The sequence below is a fragment of the Larus michahellis genome, chromosome 2 (genome assembly GCF_964199755.1).
Source record: "Larus michahellis chromosome 2, bLarMic1.1, whole genome shotgun sequence".
Taxonomy (NCBI): Eukaryota; Metazoa; Chordata; class Aves; order Charadriiformes; family Laridae; genus Larus; species Larus michahellis.
The window spans coordinates 2,566,581-2,584,804 of NC_133897.1; the positions used below are offsets into that span (position 1 = coordinate 2,566,581).

Below are 18,224 nucleotides of genomic sequence, written 5' to 3' on the forward strand. Positions count from 1 at the left end.
TTTTAAATTAATCATGTCCTCCCATTAGTTTAGATCTTCATCTCTGTATTGCCATGTATATTCAAAGCCCTGATCCTCACTCCAGGTTGCAGTTTGATTCCAGTTGTTGTTATCATGTAGCTCTGCACCATGCATTTTATTTACAAGATACTGTGTATCCAAATGACCAGGTTTTCGTTTGGTGGACAAAAAAAACCCCAGTGGCTTGGTCTTAAAGAGGTAATAAATCTGTACATTCAGTGGCACTCAACAGCCTGAGTATATGGAGACAACACATCCTGTCTGCTCCCAGAGCTCTACCCACAGCAATTTGACAGTGTCCTCCCTGACAGCCAGCCAGCACTGTCTTTCAGCAAGGTCACTTCTTCTTTGCTGGGGCTTTGGCATTCCCACCAGCCTTGCCATTAGTTTTGCTGCTTCCTCCTGATTTTACTGCTTCACCTTCTTTTGCACCTTTCTTCCCACCACCTTGTTTCTTGTCAGTAGTGTCCTTTCCTCCCTTTTCTCCCTTCTCTCCTTTTTCTCCCTTTTCTCCTTCTTTCTTTTTCACCCCATCCTTCCCTTCTTTCTTGGATCCTTCCTTCTGGTCCTTTTCACTATCCTTCTTCTTGGAGTCTTTGGATCCATCTTTCTTACCCTGAGCCTTGTCCACTTTTCCAGATACAGTGGGAACTTCTTCTTTTTTTTCTTCTGCAACCTGAGCTGTATGCAAGGACAGAAAAAGAAAACAGGAAAGCAGTTAACTGGGGTTGACACTAGCCAGGAAGAGGGCAAAACTCCTGCTCTCTGCTGGCAAATCTTGGACAAAGGGAAAATACTTCTGCTGGGGCTTTGTCCATACAACTGTTTTCCTCACTGACTACCAGCTTTTCATATCTTTGTTTTGAGAGGACAGACAAAGAAGGTAAAGCAGAACTAGTAATTTCAAGAGCTGAGTTGTGGATCTATTGGAGGAAATAGCCTCTGTTGGTAGGAGCTGATCCATGAACATTATAAGCATGGATCATAAGCATTTCCAAATAGACATTCATGTGGAGTTGTCTCCTACAAGAAGCAACAGAAACAGTTCTCATGCAATTCAGTACAGACATGGCTTGGTTTCGGGGGTTTTTTTGTTTGTTTGTTTGGTTGGTTTTTTTGGGTTTTTTGTTGTTGTTGTTGGTTGGCTTTTCTAATTCTTGGCTTTCTTTTATGGGGTATGTTTTCTGCAGCTTGAGAGTGGAGAGTAGGGATTCTGCTGGGGATGCTTACTCTCAGAGTCAGACAAGCAGAAGATGGCTTGCTCAGCACAGGACTACAAATCATAGAATCGTAGAATGTGTTGAGTTGTAAGGGACCCTTAAATGTCATCTATTCCAACCTCCCTGCAGTAAGCAGGGACATCTTTAACCAGATCAGATTGCTCAGAGCCTCATCAAAAGTAGGCTTAGCTTATGTCCTGTCCACATCCAGTTACCATGAGACTGGTTTCCTACCTGCACCACTATAATTGATGGCAGAAATATACCACAGGCGTATAGCAATTAGCTTGAGTGCATACTGAGCTCTGTTTTGGTATGTTTTAGCACACAAGCCATATTAGTTATAGGAAGCTTATAATATCTTTACTTATGAAATATTATTACTTAAGAATATCTTGGATTCAGTGTCCACATTTCAGGTAAGAAGACTTAACCATTGTGTCTACAGACTTTTAGTTATTCTGACACAGAATTTGGTAGCAGAAAACTTTTCCTCATCTTTCTTGTTTTTCTTCTGCTAGAAGTGGTTAATTTTCTCAAAAGTATTTCTGACCTCAGACCTTGATGCACTGAACTCTCACCTCAAGATGCAACTTGACGCTTTAACACAGATCATATTTCTTATATTTCTTATGGAAAGTTTTTCCTTTGCTCAAGACTGGTAGAGTACAAAGTTTTGCAAAAACAAGTAAAAATGTATTAAGTTTCCCATGACTTCCTCTGAAAATCCCCAGTAGGACTCAGAAATGTAAGTAGATAACCATGTTAACACAACTTAATAACTAAAATTGGTCAAGATGTAGCAATCAGCTGGGAGTGACCTCAGCAAATGGAGGATGATTGGTCACTGTTTGGCTTTCTTCAGCTGGCACCTAGGTTAAGTCAAATTATTTCATGTTTTTCACAGGGAGTGACTTAGGAGGTAATTTGGCATGAGCCTTTGGTGAGATGTCTCAACCCTTACCTGGCCATTGGATTCCAATCTGTTTAAGTAGGCTCAAATGTTCCATTGCTATGGATGTCTCTAGTCTCACTTCCAAATTGCAGCAATGAATTACAGGTGCAAATCGAACCTGGATTTGTTACGTTTACCTAAAATATTGCTTCAGCATGCACACTGAAATAAAATATCATCCTTTGTCCTGGGGAACTGGCAATTTATTTGTACATACAAATGGGAGTAGAACAATACAGACTCTTACAACATCAGGGAAAGTCCTGACATTTCATAAAAAAAAAAAAAAAAAAAAAAGGAGAGGGAAGAATTAAAAAAAAAAACAACCACATTGTCTGCTTCCTGGACAAATATGGCAGGAACCAGGTGAACTCTCAAAAACGTCAGCTGGACCAGAATACTTGAAGATCTCCCAGGCCATGGACCCAGACAGGACATCTCCACCTAGAGCAAAGGCCAAGTCCTGCTTGTACTTATCCCACAGACTGGGAGACAGAGCACAAATGACTCAATTTGCGTATAACATTTTATACACTGAACCCTAAAGTCCATTTTATTTATGTGCAATAAAAGGGCTTGCCATATATGATACTCAAAAAAGTACATGGAGAACCATTTGGCAGTAAGAATATTCCATCAAAGTAAATGTGAAGTTGGGTAAAACAATGCCAAGAAAGGAGAGCATTTAAGCATTGTAATATATTCATGATTAATAGCATTTGGCACTTACAGAAATTTTTTAAGCATTTAATGGCCACTCAGTAACTGAAATCACTCAAGTCATCTCTCTGGCCTTGACTGGGTCTACCAGGGATTGTCACAGTAGAAGTATATAAATAGTTGTCAAACACATACATTATATTTCATGACTGCATAAATCAAAGTGGGTTGCCAAATGTCAGGGGCAGAGCATCACACTCTGTACAGATGAAACTAACAGCACAGAGATGAAGCCCAAAGCTTTGCATACTTTCCATTGTAATGCCTAAATCATGTAGTGAAACTTTTTTTGGGGACAGGATGCACACTAATCTCAGAAGGAGGACAAGCCAGGGGGTTTGATCACACAGTTTTTGCTTCTAACACTTCAGGCACTGACAGCTGAGTCAGTCCTTTTGGGTTCCCAAGACTGGAGACATACAGGCATTTTTAAGGCACAATTTACCTCTTCCAGTTTAGCACCCCCCACCCTACCATGAAAGGAATCACATCCTTTTTATTTTCCACTGTGGATAAAGGGATAAATTTGGGACAACTATTGCTGATGTAGGTTTCTCCGTAGATGTGGATAATCTACTTGTGGTTAGATGACTCCCACCCCAGTACCAGGTCCTTCAGGTCAACGTGGGCAGATGTGTATCTGACCTTAGAGGACCTGGAGCTTCAGAGCACACGGATTCATAAACCATTACCAGACATCAGCAGCCACTCAGCAATATGTTATCCACCAGCCTCCTGCCCTGCACCTTGTCAGGACCGTAATTCTGGGATTCTCAAAAGGTCAAAGGTTGGTCAACTATTCAACTTACACATTTAGCTGAATTAAAGTTTGGGTAGTCTTTATGGCGCAGCTGACTTCCCATAAATAGCTTTCTTGAGGAGATTTATTCATGAGTTCATGCTGCAATAATTTAGCATGGTCTGATTAAATCTACCCCAAAATAGCCAGCCTTTGGATGGAGCACATGTACATGTTTGTGGGTTGTAAAGTTGCTTACAGGAGATGAAAATTTATTTGCATTGCCCAAATACCCTCCATCTCTTCTGGATATTCTCATCCTTATTTTATTGGTTTTCCAGAAGTAACAGCTGGGCAGGAAGAAGATGCAGAAGTAAAAGAGTGAATTTGGCTTTCTGCTCTCTACAGGCATGATCCTTCACACCCTCTGGGATCTACTGATAGCTGGTCCTTAGAGAGCCCGGAAATTGAAGGATACAACACTAAGCACTTCCATGTGTGATTGCTCATAAATGTAAGTGCATTAACTAGACTTTCGGATGACTTCTGACTTTAAATTAGGTTAAGAGAATTTAAGTGTGTGGACAAGGGCTTATCCATGCCTATTGGGTTCAGCTCCAGAGTGTGATCTCAGCATCCTCTGTTTATAGTGTAGGCATAGTCAGAAGTCTGAACACCTCTGAAATACTGAGGTATGTGCAAGTTCCTACTGTTAAGCACTTAGTTCTGTATTTTGCTGATGTAGGACTACATTTCTACAATTATGTTATCTTGTTATCTGCCTCTTTCACCAGTTTCGTGGGCTGGAGCATCACATTTTGAGTCAAGGAAACTCTCAGTTTCTATGAAGCTACAGACCACAGTGCTTGCAGAGACACAGGAAAGAGGAAAAAAAACTCATAAAAAGATATTGAGAAAACAGAGGCAGAATGCAGAAAGGGAACTGAGAAGCAGGGAGTCCAAGGTATGATGGATCTCATCAGAAAAGAGAAGCCATAGACAGACAAACAGGAAGGCAGTCCCCTAATTTCCTTGCAGGGCCATTTCATCTTCTTCTTTCACCACAGGCAGAGAGTTGAGTGGTCTGGACTGGACATGACCAGAGAGAGTAAGGAGAGTTTCAGTAGAGCCTAGGGTACAGAATCAGGAAAGATGAGTGAGAGGAGAGGAGAGCAGTGACAGAAATACTCTTGGCCATCCAAATGGGGCAAGAGATTTATGGGTAATGTGAAACTCTAACAACTCTTTTTTTTTCCTACTGACACCATCACCACACCCCAACCCAGGAACTGGTCCTTAAAATGAATCAGACTCTGGAAATTTTAAACCCGAACTTCAAAGGAATGACCCTGACTTGTACCATTGGAGAAACTGTCCCTTTCATCTAAATGACCATGCCTGCTTCCACAAATGCTGTAGGTTTAGTACATGCAAATGGGAGGTGTTTACCATGTCATGGCAATATCTTAATGGTTGTGCCCAAGGAGACACACTGATTTACACTAAGGGAGGACCTATCCCTTTGCATTCATGCATATAGAAAACCACGCCAATAAAAGAGATGGGTCTCGTGTAGGTGTGGGTATGGGAAGTACCTCCAGGAATCTCTGTCAGCTCATTGAGTGGTGGCACAGTGTCCAGTTTATCTGCGTATGTCTTGGCTGCTTGTCGTTGAGCATACCGTGCCTCAATCTCTTTCTTTGTCCGGGGAATCCGGCACTTGAAGATACAGCACAGTGTGATAACTGAGAAAGGAGAGAGGGAAACAAGAGCATTCAGTTTAGTCAGCAGATCTCTCTCTAGTACAGGCTGACCCATTTGCAGTAGGGAGACAGCAGGAAGAAAAATTAATTTCAGAAGAGCTTCTTCCAGTAGGAACCTGTAGCCATTTACATCAGTGGAAGTACCTGCCTGAGGGATATGGTCACACAGTCTAAAACAATTGAATTGTCTGAAAATAAAGAATTACCACTCTTCAACTGAGCACGTCCTTCCTACTAACGGAAAACCGTTACCTTAAACCATATACACCAATGGTGTTTCTGAGCATCAGAGAATCAACAACTTAAATTCGTTATCTCTTTGGAAATGACAGCAGCAATTAAGATGTACTGTCACCCTTCAACACTGTGTTATTGCTAGAGGTTCCTGACAATGAGTCTTAGCAATTCTTTTTTTGTGGTAGGTAGATACTGGGGCTGTGGACTTCCCGCTGAAGAAAGCAATGAGAAGTTTGGCATGGAACCCTTCAAAATAGATCCAGAACAAGAGCTCAATACATGCCTTAATTGACTTTCATCCAAATCCATTTAGGGCAGGCCAAGAATTGAACCCAGATCTCCTAAATCCCCCCATCATGCACTTATTATTCCATCATGCTTCTTCCTATGAGCTAGGCTTCTTTACATGACTTAAGGATGCAGATGATGCTTTTACTCCTAGTAAGATATATATTCCCTTCATGCTTAAACCTATACGTTACTTCAGAATTTCCATCTGAAAATCTAATCATGATTCAGACAATTCACTGTAATGAAATCACTGCTGGTTGGTTTGCTACATTAGAAATTCACAGACTTGATTAGATCATCCATGTACTACCTCTGACAACAACAAAGCAACTTAAGGGAAAAGGTCAGTGAGACACAGAAACTGATAATTGTAAAATTAGTTGGCCCACAGGCCATAAACACAAGTCAAGAAGCATGAGATCTCATGGTGTCTATGAACTTTTGAGTTGCTTTTTTGTGGGCATCCTTAAAATAGTTTGAGGGATTCTTCTATTCTAAATAAAAGCTCAACATTCCAGCCTACCTAAATTCTTAACCTTGTTTATATACATTATGGAAAAGGGTTCTGCAGGCAGGCAGAGCCTTGTGTTTGGAAAATTGTTGTTTTGCAAGCTCCGTCTCCTATTTTAACTGGAGCTGCCCAGTCACCATGAGCAACGTATTAGACCTTTGAGACTAACCCAAGGAAATGAGAGAAATATTCTGTATGTTTGGTTCCAAGTGTGAGTATTTCTCATTCACCAGGAGTAAAAAAAAAATTTTGCAAACTGCATTCACAGCACCAGCACATAGAGCATTTGCTGGTGTAAATTTTACTGCCTAAAAGTTTGTCCTGTACCTGTCCATCCTCTCCTAAGTAAAAAGTGATCACGTTAACCAAGAACAATCTCTGCATGACCTCTTTGTATAACAAAAGAGAAAAAGAAAGTAGTAAAATACCTTTCTCAGCATTTTGAGGTTGGTGTAAAGTTACCAAGCAAAGTGTAGCAGCTCCTCTACCCCTTTGCTGAATTTTGCTGCCAAAAATATCACTCCCCTTAAAGAGTTTGCTGCAGAGGTGTTGTAGTGGAATCACACTCAGGGCCATCTAAATGTCACAACAGGACAAAACAACTGAAGCTGAACTGAATTGCCTAAAACACCATGAAATTGTAATAACCTGTAATTGGGGAAGCAATCAAGATGCTTTTATCCTTGCTCTTCCACGAGGGTCAGCACAAGCTGAGGGTAATTGAGCTTTTCCTTATCTTACAAAAGGAAAACAAGGCACCCATGTGGTGTTGTTGGCAGCACAACACGGGCAGCTTGCAGGTGTGTAATGTACCACATCTGGAAAGCACACAGCTGGGTCTGTGCCGATGTTCGCGGCAGCAGAATTTCACCATGCACCCGCCCACAGAACCTGCTACAGCTACACCACAACCAATGGATGGCACAGACCTTTTCAGGCTAGCAGACAAAAAAATACCCAGTATCTGGGTGAGGACTCAAGGCAAGGTCAGACTAGATATAAATATGCATTTTTAACAGTGATGGCAACCATAGAGATAATTTACTGGGGGGAATGGGGTACGTGTTTTTTCTCTAACCACTTTTAAATCAAGATCTATTGTTTTCCTAAAAGCACTCTGGAATTCAGCTAAGCCAGGAATCCTCTACTCATATTACAGAAAAATTTGCCAGGAAAATTAGCACCTGGAGATTGATAAACGATAAGACTGTCAGCTTTCGAGTAAAGCACAAAGAGATTGGTCAATGCCCTTGAAAGTCAAGGATAAAATGCCTGTCAATATCACAGTAGCTGGCTTAGCCCTACAGGAAGGAGTAGGGGTTGTTGTATCTCTCACAGTTCCACTTCTTTACAATTACTGAGGACAAAAATGGTAGTTGCTACATGACAATCATGAGCTGGGCTCGCTGTTTAACTTTCTAATGGAGAAGAAGTGTTACACTGAGGTACGCGTTGTCTTGGGATGTGAAATGATTCATAACCAGCCACTGGAGCAAGAGATTTATGTGAAAATAATACAACGCTATTCCTAATCTACATCCCCCTTGTAAATTGTGCTTAGTCATGCAGGGAGCTAAGTATTGAAGTAAACGCCATTATATCTTTAAAAGGACAGGCCAGTGAATAAGATTTTAGCACAGGGGCCTTAGGAAACTGAAACTGATGCCAGGAATGATCCTTTTATTGCTAGTGGGAAGTTATTGCCTGCTTGATATCTTTACTTTTCCCTCCAGGTCAGACACGGGAGAGAGTTGGTGGAATTCATCTGCTCTGGTTTGTGTGTCCCAAAGGAAGGGATTACAGTCTCAGACAGTCACTCCAGGCTCCCTTTATCACTGATGGAGAGAAAGAAGCATCTCTACAGGGTGATTAATCTCATCTTAAGACAGAAATTTAGAGTATGCCAAATAAATTGTTCTCTGCAGCTGCCTTCTCTCCATTAACCACAAAAAGAGCTTGGAGTGACCCAGGACCCTGGAAGAGCTGTGACACCCCCTGTAGTGATAGTCAAAGGCTAGACAAAGTGCCTGAGAGCTTCCCAAACAGTGTCAGAGATCTACATTTAGGCATGTGAATTGTTCCCTCAGAAGAAGTGGATCTCATACTTTGGAAGTTAATAGTGAAAAGTTTGTCGCGTATTAGAAGTCTGGAGCTATCTTAGCATCCTTTCTGTTGTGCTTGGTAGATATTTGAAGTTTTGTCATGCTTCAAAACAGTGAGATTATATTTGCTCCACTGACAATTTATCCATCAAGTAAACCCAAAGCAATATAACCTGTAATATTTCTTGGTCTTTTGTTGATGCCAAGATTAACATTATTTTCCACTGGAAAAGCAGAATTTTTTTCATTCTGAAGACAACCTGGGAAACTGAACTTGCCTGTAAGGGTCCTGAGAACATCCTCATCACCATTACCCTTCCTGGGGTTTGACTGCCTAGGTTCAGAGCCAGATGACGAGTAATCATAGAATCATAGAATGGTCAGAGTTGGAAAGGACCTTAAAGATCATATAGTTCCAACCCCTCTGCCATGGGCAGGGACACTTCCCATTGGACCTGGTTGCTCAAAGCCCTGTCCAACCTGGCCTTGAACACCTCCAGGGATGAGGCAGCCACAACTTCTCTGGGCAACTTGGGCCAGTGCCTCACCACCCTCAGAGTAAAGGATTTCTTCCTGAGATCTCATCTAAATCTCCCTTCTTTCAGAGGTTCCCCTCAGAACCATTACCGCTCGTCCTACCACTACACTCCCTGATAAAGAGTCCCTTTCCACCTTTTTAATGCAGCTGGTGACCTTCAAAGGAAGAGTTAGAAGAAGCCTGAGTGGAGGCTCCCCTTTTCTTCACTTGGAATGACTCTTAAGCTGATGTTTTCATGCTTGGCCCACCCCAGAGATCCGCTGCAGTGGATGTTGTAGAGTTGCCTGTGCCTGGTCATGTGTCCTATTGATGCAGACTCTGACTCATGGACATGACTTTCTGTCTTCACCTCAGACCTCGTCATCACTACCAATTTGGCTGTGTCTGACGCCAGTTAGAATTAGCCATCATGTGAAGATGGTTGGTAATGAGGATTGCTGTTTAAAAATAGCCATTCGTATACAATATCAGATCAAGAATTGGACTGTAGTCTCTTCCATGAGAGTTAAACATCAAAGCAAGACTCTTACAAAAGCTTAGTATGTGACATGGCATCAGCTGAGCACAATAACTGATAGGCCCATGTTCTCAGGGTAGAAGAATTGCAACATAAAAAAACCCCCAACATTAAAAACCTGCATGAGGGTCATATGTACAAAGAAAGTAGCTGAACCTAAAAGTTTTTGTTTGGGATATGAATATATGCAGGAATATTAATTGCAACTCCGTTGATTAGTAATAACTTGATCACTTTCGATTCTGGGTCCATAGGATGAAGTATTTGGGGAACCAGTTAGCTTGGATCTAACTTGAGAATTTGTTATTATGCTTTTCTTCTAGCTGGCAGATGACCTGATTTCAAGCCTTGAATGCCTGTTTTATGTTAAACATTCACCAATTCTCTTATTCCCCAGGAGAGTGCTCTAATCACACTGTTATCAAACAATGTTCCCTCTCATTCTTTCATGTTGTGTCTCTCCTTTTCCTTTCCAGGATTTCAGCTTTCATTTTAATTGTTGAGAAGGCTTCCAAAATGCAGCCTGAGTAAACTATTACCTTAATGCCTGGTGAGCTTGAAGCAATCTCCCTAAGATGTATCAGTGCCCCATTAACACCATAGAAGGTCTATGAAAATATCAAGGTTTGAAATGGTGACATTATTTAATGGTTTCTCCGCTATCAAACTACATAAAGCAGAAGAACAGACACTTTGCATGGCAAAACGTGGTGTCATAATTTTCATTTCTCTCCCTTTTCTCAGCTTTTCTGTGTTAATTATATATAGCCTTGTGATGCTGTGATAATCAGCATCTTCTGTGACCTGCACAATTAAAATCCAGGCTTTTTCCTTTTCGATAACATGCTGTGGATCACTTTGTTGTTTGGCTTCAAAAAATCATTTTCTCACCTATGGTTTTTTTTTTCCTTGTCAGCTACCTGATGTACATTGTTGAATTCAGCCACCTATTCTGAAAGAACATTTCTGTTTTAAATTGAAAAGTCAGGCCTGATCCTGCACATGGTGTTCTCTTTCCACACTGAAGATTCAAGCTGACGATGTATCAGATAATTTTTCATTGTTTCTGCCAGGCTGAGCATGTGAAATGTAATTTTTCAAGAAGGAAACAAATACTTGGTGGTCCGTTATGAAATGGGTATTTTAAAGGAGTCAACTTTTTGCTATCTATCATGACAAGAGGTATTGTAAGTGATGTATTTTCATTCTTCAGCATATACTAAAAAACCCTGACTTGGAAATAATAAAGGACTCTGAAACTTGTTCCTTTCTGGATTTTTAGCATGTTTTCATTATTTTCACAGGAGGCAATGTTTTCCTTTTATTCATATCCAATACTATTCAGGTTGGAGGAGCTGAGAAATGGCCCCCAAAAAACCGTCATCTGAAGTACAGTCACGGAGCAAAGGTTAAACGCATAATTTCCACCATAAACAATTAGATGCTTGTGACAAAATAACGGCTGTGTGTTTACTCCCACTGGCTTAAACTAAAATATTTTGTTTCATAATTGAAGCATGCTAAGAGCATACAAAAGCCTGTGAAGGGAGCTGTGTTGGCTTAAACTAAATATCTGTGTTGTGTGGCCAAATTACCCTGCTCATGGTCTCTTTTTTGTTTTCACTTAAGTGAATTTAGCTCATCAACAGTAACATAGTTGCTTCTAGTTTAGCTGGGCAGTACATAAAAAAAAAAAAAAGAACAAACCAAACGAAAAACTTAAAAAGAGAAAGAAACAATTTGGTTCTCCTAGGAGCTGGGAAAGATGTAAATGAAATATCTCCTCCAGAGACTGCTTGGTGTAATATTTCAGCAGAGCTATGATTGAGAACTGAACAGTTTCATAAATTGCATGGAAATTGGCTGCAATACACAGTAGGTTTGCTCCCTTTGAAGCTGAAAAAATACAGTCTGCCAATGAAGCATTTAATTAACATTTAGCAAAGTAGCCTGTGCTGCTCTGAGTTAATTAGGCAGCCATTCCATTGTTAATAGTGCAAGCAATTAATGCAGATGTATTCAATGGCAAGTTAACTGCAGCACTTGTGTTTAAATGCTCTTTGAGAAGCCTGGAAAGTTGCCTACTATATGACTACAATGATGCTTTAAGGAACGAGGTAGCATATTTTGGCTGTTCAAGCTACTCATGGCAATGTTAATTACTGGCTAATTGTGATAATGCAATGATCAGTGAGGGCAACTAAAGGCTTAAGAAAATTAGTTAGTGGTTGGGTGGCTTTTCATAGGACTGGTCCACCCTGAGTGTTCAGGTGATGCTGCTGGTGCCTGAACCATCTCATTTAAAGGTGCCACAGCTGCTACTAGAGCTATAGCTGAGATACTAGAGCCTCAGAAGACATCCCTGGACTGGGCTTCAGAAGAAAGGGGCTTTACCTCTAAAGGGTGTGCAACCACCTACAGGGCATGTAACTACATCCTGGCTATGGCTCAGACTGTGGCAATGGGGACTCAGGATCTGCTTTCTTCTGGAAAAGAGAGACACATGGATGGTAAAAATATAAAATTTAAAGTACGGGTTGAATATTGATTGAATGCTACCTCAAAACCTTTCTTATCCCTGTATTTTATCCTACACTATGCCTGTTCCTTCATGGAAAATCTAGTGCTTGGATTAACGTACTACTTTCCTAGCAGGCAAAAATAGGAGCCAAAGAATTAAGAGATCTAGATTGCAGTCCCAGTAGCTGTGCCATTATGACTTCAAGAAAAATGTGTTTTTAAATATATCCCCCTTTGTACAGCACCTTAAGGATATGCTGAAAGAACTGCTGCAAGGGGTCAGGGCTGCTCCAATATTTGCTCAGCCATTGAGCTTAACTACTCCTTTACATGTGATATTTTCCTGGTGTCTGGAATTGAGGGTCTGTCCACACTATTAGATCACATCATCTGACCTCTCTGCACATCACAGGTTATTAAGTTTAATTACTGCCTGAGTGAAATAACTTGAGTTGGATTGAATCCCACCTTACTCTAGGGAGAGCTGTTAAGGGGTGGAGAGTGCAGCAATGTTTAATCACCCTCCCTGCCACATTTATTTCTCAAATTCTTATTTGAGTTGACCTGGTTTTAATTTCCAGACTCTGCGCTTGCCTCTATCCACTAGACTAAAAAGATCTTAATACCTTTTTTTTTCTTTTCTTTCTGAAGTCCTTCAATGCTGCAATCAAGTGGCCTTTTTGATCTTCTTTCCAACAAGCTAAACCAAGTGAGTTCAGTGAGACTCTTGTTTGAAGACCCTTCTCCAGGCATGGAACAGAGTTTAGGATTTTGGGGCTTTTACTTCCTGCAAGCCTTTGCTTTTTCAGCATTTGTTTTCATACATAAGCCCAAGCATCTCACCAAGACAGCATACAGAGGTCAAAAAACCTTCCTACCTCTCACTAACCCACACTAGTAACATTCAAATAACTCCTTACTGTAGCATTACCCTGAGCTGTGTTGCTCAACTGATTAATTTGCTCTGATAATATTTACTAAATTTTATTAATTATCATTGAGTCACTGAATACTTGCTTATTCTGTAGATGATGTCTATATTTTTTTCTCCCAACCTGCTTCTACTGTCATTCACTGCATTTTGCTTGAACAAATTTAACCAACTCCCTGCATTGCTCCTTCTACCTCTTTTTTTTTTTTTTTTTTTAATTATTATTCTTCTGTCTACCGGTAAGGAGGACAGCTTTAACAGCAACTGTTTTGTATTTATTCTGAGCTCACCAGTGAAAAACACGCTTTAGGGTTGGACCTGTCACCAGACCAAGTGTTTCCTTAGGAAATTTTGACCTAAGCAAAGTTGGATTTCTGAGCTAGGATACATTGTGTGGGACAAAAAGGAGTAGGTAGTCAGTGGGAGCTCCCTGGAGATCCAGACAAGGTAGCCAGGGCACTTGAGGACACAGGTCATCTCATGCTTAGGTAGATATCTAAAGCAAACAGATTAATTATTCCCACTTGTTCTCTCACCTGGTCACCTCTAGATGTCTACCCTGGAAGCATCGCTAGATAGGTGAGATGAACCGTAGTGACAAAGTCCATATTAAAGGTTTAGGCTGGAATTTTGAGCTATTAATTAACACAAGCACTAATTTTAAAAAAAAAACCCCTCCTGATTGCTTATGCTTTCTGTCTCTTTCTTGGGGTCTTTTATGCCTGGTGCAATATCTCCTGAAGCTAGGGTGGAGCTCTCTAACCTTCTTTCCTCATGATCCCATCTTAAAGGCTGGGAGCAGGGGTGGGATTTATCAACCCAGGGTTGAGAGATTTGGGCCTGAACCTTCTCCATTTCCTCCATGCAAGGAGAGGAGCTGTCACAAGGAGGAGCCAACACCACAGCTATGAGAGGCAAGATCTAAGGGTGATTGTTTAATAACAAGGAAAAATACCTCTTATCAGGCAATTATTCAAAAAATAGTCAATAAGCTGGGCTTGTCTTTTCTATCAAACTAGAGCTAGCAATGAAATCCAGGATCCCAACACCCACATTTAAAATTGTGATTTAGGAAGATCAAAACCAGATTTGGACCTAATCTGTGCTGTCACAGAACATAGAATGGTCTAGGTTGGAAGGGACCTTTAAGGTCATCGAGTCCAACCATCAAACTAATACTGACAAAACCACCACTAAATGATGTCCCTCAGCACCATGTCTATCCATCTTTTAAATACCTCCAGGGATGGTGATTCAGCCACATCCCTGGACATCCTGTTCCAATGCATGACAAGCCGTTTGGTGAAGAACTTTTTCCTAATATCCAAGCTAAACCTCTCCTGGTGCAACTTGAGGTGTAGCCTCTCCTCTCAGTTCCCACCTCTGATGCCAGAGTCCACCTGTGCACAAATCTGCACTCCATCTTCCCTTTGCCTTGACCATGAATGGTCACTGAGTGAGAAGGTGTCAAAAGGGAAGATGAAGAAGCAGGTTAGGCATCCATCTAGTGAGGACACCCACAGAGGAGCTGTTTTGGAGCCCCACTATGATCCCACACCCCAGTTCTTCCCCTTGCAGACTCCAGACACAGCCCCCTATATGTGACCTGATAGCTGTCACATTTAACAGAAGCCAGCCTCAGATAACAGCATCTCCAATGCTTTTTAGCTGATAGAGGTCACAGCTACTTTTGTAATAGTCTTGGGTGTGTGTGCCTTTGTGTACATCACGCATAACAATGGAAGTTTAAGATAAGAGTATTGTATGAAACAAGAACAGCACAGGTTATTTGTCATCAGACTAAGTGGCAAGAAAAAATAGCTACTTGTTATTAATTGGAGTACATAAAAAATGGTCCTTCTATTGTAAAAGACACTTATCTTTCTCTTTAGCACCCCTTCTTGTGCACAGCTTGAGCTACTTACGCTGGTGCCAATAAATTTGGGGGTTTGTAGACACACAAGTGCAGGACAGCTCTAAAATGGAAGGAAATATCTGACTTGTGGTAAGAGGTTTCCATGTGAGAACTTGGGCTAAGGGCAAAAGAGGGGCTTACCCTATTGTCCCCATGTAAGAGCCATCATCAGCCATCATAGAATCATAGAATGGTTCAGGTTGGAAGGGACCTTAAAGATCATCTGGTTCCAACATCCTGCCCTGGGCAGGGACACCTCCCACTAGACCAGGTTGCTCAAAGCCCCTTCCAACCTGGCCTTGAACACCTCCGGGGATGGGACAGCCACAGCTTCTCTGGGCAACCTGGGCCAGTGTCTCACCACCATCACCGCAAAGAATTTCTTCCTGAGATCTCATCTAAATCTCCCCTCTTCCAGTTTAAAACCATTCCCTCTCGTCCTATCGCTCCACTCCCTGATCAAGAGTCCGCCCCCCCAGCTTTCCTGTAGGTCCTCTTTAGGTACTGGAAGCCTGCTGTAGGGTCTCCCTGGAGCCTTCTCTTCTCCAGGCTGAACACACCCAACTCTCAGCCTGTCCTCATAGCATAGGTGCTCCAGGCCTCTGATCATCTTTGTGGCCCTCTGCTGGACGTGTTCCTTCTTGTGCTGAGGACTCCAGAGCTGCACGCAGTCCCAAGTGATGTTCTCTGTGATAGAGGACAGTACTCGCCCGGCTTGATCCATCTCTGCATATATTATTCTCTGCACCCTGCTGAGTGTTTCTCATACACTGGGCTGCTGGTGATGCAGTGTTTGAAGACAGACGGCTAAAGCCTCTGTCAGAAAGGACCATGTGAAGCATCCCTGAGCCAGCCTAAATTATCCATGCCTCACTGGAAATCCTTCACATTAATGGAAACATCTGTGTAGTTTTGCCATCCAAAAAGTAATGGTTATTTAATAGTGTAAATCTTTTGCCTGGCATTTATACTTCAACACCCGCAGCAAGTTGGTAAATAAAACCTCTAACACTTCAAATTAAACTGTGCTCAGTTAATTGCATTCAAGATGTTTAACAGTTTTGTTGGTGCTCATTAAATAATACTTGATTCCTGGGAACATGTTTATTCAGTGTGAACCTCCCTCCTTTGTATTCTCACACTATTTTGTACTCCTCTTGAACCTTTGACAGATTCAAGGGAAAGACTCCCAGTTTATGCAGGCAGATAAGCAAAAGCTTTGCATTTGTGACTCCCAAGCATCCCATGACAGACCCGCTTCTTCAAGCTTTTTTCTTGAAGTGACTTGAAGATAAGTCTGTGGCTATGGGCCAGGTGAGAAATTACTGATGCTCGTGTCTGGGGCTACATGTTACCATTTGACTGGCATGGGTGGGAATGGGAAAGCATCTCTGGTAGGTCTTGCAGAACGGCACAAAGATAGGCATTGTGTTTTAACCCCAGCCAGCAATTAGGACCACACAGCTGTTTATTGAATCCCGTCCCCTGCGCCTCCTCCAAGTAGGGTAGGGAGAAGGGGGGATAGGGAGAAGTGGGGGGGAGGGGGAAACCTCGTGGGTTGAGATAAAGAGAGTCTAATAGAAAAGTAACAGAAGAGGAAAATAATAACAATGGTAAAAGAATATACAAAATAATATAATAGGACACAAGTCACTCTCACGACCCTATGGTTGGTTGCCCAGTCCATCCCAAACAGCGATCATGGGTTGGTGCCCCCCAGCCAACCCCCATTTATATGCTGAGCATGATGTTTGTGATATAGAATATCCCTTTGGCCAGCTTGTTCTGTCTATGCTCCCTCTCAGCTTCTATGGGAAGCTGAAAAATTCCTTGACTAATGTAAACAACACTTAGCAACAACTAAAACAATATATGTTAACAACATTATTCTTATACTAAATCCAAAACACAGCAGCTACCATAAAGAAAATTAACTCTAACCCAGCTGAAACCAGGACAATAGGGAAAAAGAGATCAGAACTGACCCTCCTACTTTTGCAATCAGCTTCTGCTTTAGCCCACCACTTTGCCACTCCTCATTCAGGTAAGCCCTATTTCCCAGTAGTACTAGACCTTGTGTGAACTACACATAAGGATGTACAGTGAGAAAACCTGTTTCCATGGTCCCTGAGCTGTTCTGGTGCTGCTAAAATACCAGCGCTGAATAATATCAACGAATTAAAGGTCTGCCACTCATGGACACAAGGAGGTCTAAAGTCCACCACCAGCTTAGGCAGTTCCCTGGCATGAAAACTGGGTACCATCCAAAGCCAGCTTGGTCTTCAGTTTGAGTTGAACAGAAGGCATGAGGTCATGTCTGGAACACAGCAGTGGGATGCAGTAACAGATCTGCTGCCACCCCACCCGATGTGGGAACCTTCTGCTACAGTTCCACCCTACCTTTTTCATTCAACGGAGTACAGACTCAAATCAGGATGATAAGGAAAGGGGTGTCTCCCTGCCTGTGGTACCTGAAATACGGCTGATTGATGCTCTATATTGAGCTGCCATGGTACAGAACGCGATGGGTTCTGAGCACAAGATGAGAGGCATTGCTTCCTTTTCACAGCACTGTCCTTGCTTCTATCACCCTCTTCATACCCTCTTCCCTCTATTTGTGTCTTTCATTCCAGAGGGGTACACCTCCAGAGGTATTTTACCCTGCACCCAGCCCCAATTGTTGGATTGCCTCTGCAGAAATCAGTGGGGCATTACTCGAAGAGGTGCTGCCTGCATCCTCCCTGGTGGGCTGCTGTCACCAGACCTGGGAGTGTACGTAAACAAGGAAACCAGCAGACCTTGAAACCCAAAGTAACATCCAGAGAGGAAATTAAACAGCTTAAAAATGTTGATGGTGTTTGTGATGCCAAAGGAAAGGATGAGTCAATGGAGAGCACACTGGGCAAGCCTTGGCCTTGGGCTAGCTGCTGGCTCTCCCAAGGACAGATCAGGACCACCCCTTCCTCCATCAAAGCACTGAAGTTTGCAAAGGACAATGCTTTTCGTGCAAAGTCCTTCTTCTTTGTGGATGAAACAGGCTGTGCAAGATTCCAAGGTTATGACTCAATCCCATCCTATCAGGGCAATAGTGTTGGGCCTCAGATCCCCATTTATAGCTTTCACAGGACCAAAAAAAAAATAAAAAATGGCAAGACCAAGAAAGCAGATAGCAGTGCTCCTGAGTGAATCAAATCCCCCTGGCAGCTAATCTCATTTCAGCTGTCTGTTGTTGTCTCATCAAAGT

General features: G+C 42.0%; 1 protein-coding gene across 1 annotated transcript in view; it reads right to left on the reverse strand.

The window, feature by feature from the left end:
- Window positions 1-358: 358 nt before the first annotated feature.
- TMIE (transmembrane inner ear) overlaps window positions 359-18,224 on the reverse strand; it is a 37,761-nt gene continuing 19,895 nt past the window's right edge. The window contains exons 3-4 of the mRNA XM_074573395.1: window positions 5,251-5,400; window positions 359-702 (exon numbers count right to left, since the gene is read on the reverse strand). Coding sequence (XP_074429496.1) covers window positions 359-702; window positions 5,251-5,400 — 494 coding nt within the window. The remainder of the gene's footprint in view (window positions 703-5,250; window positions 5,401-18,224) is intronic.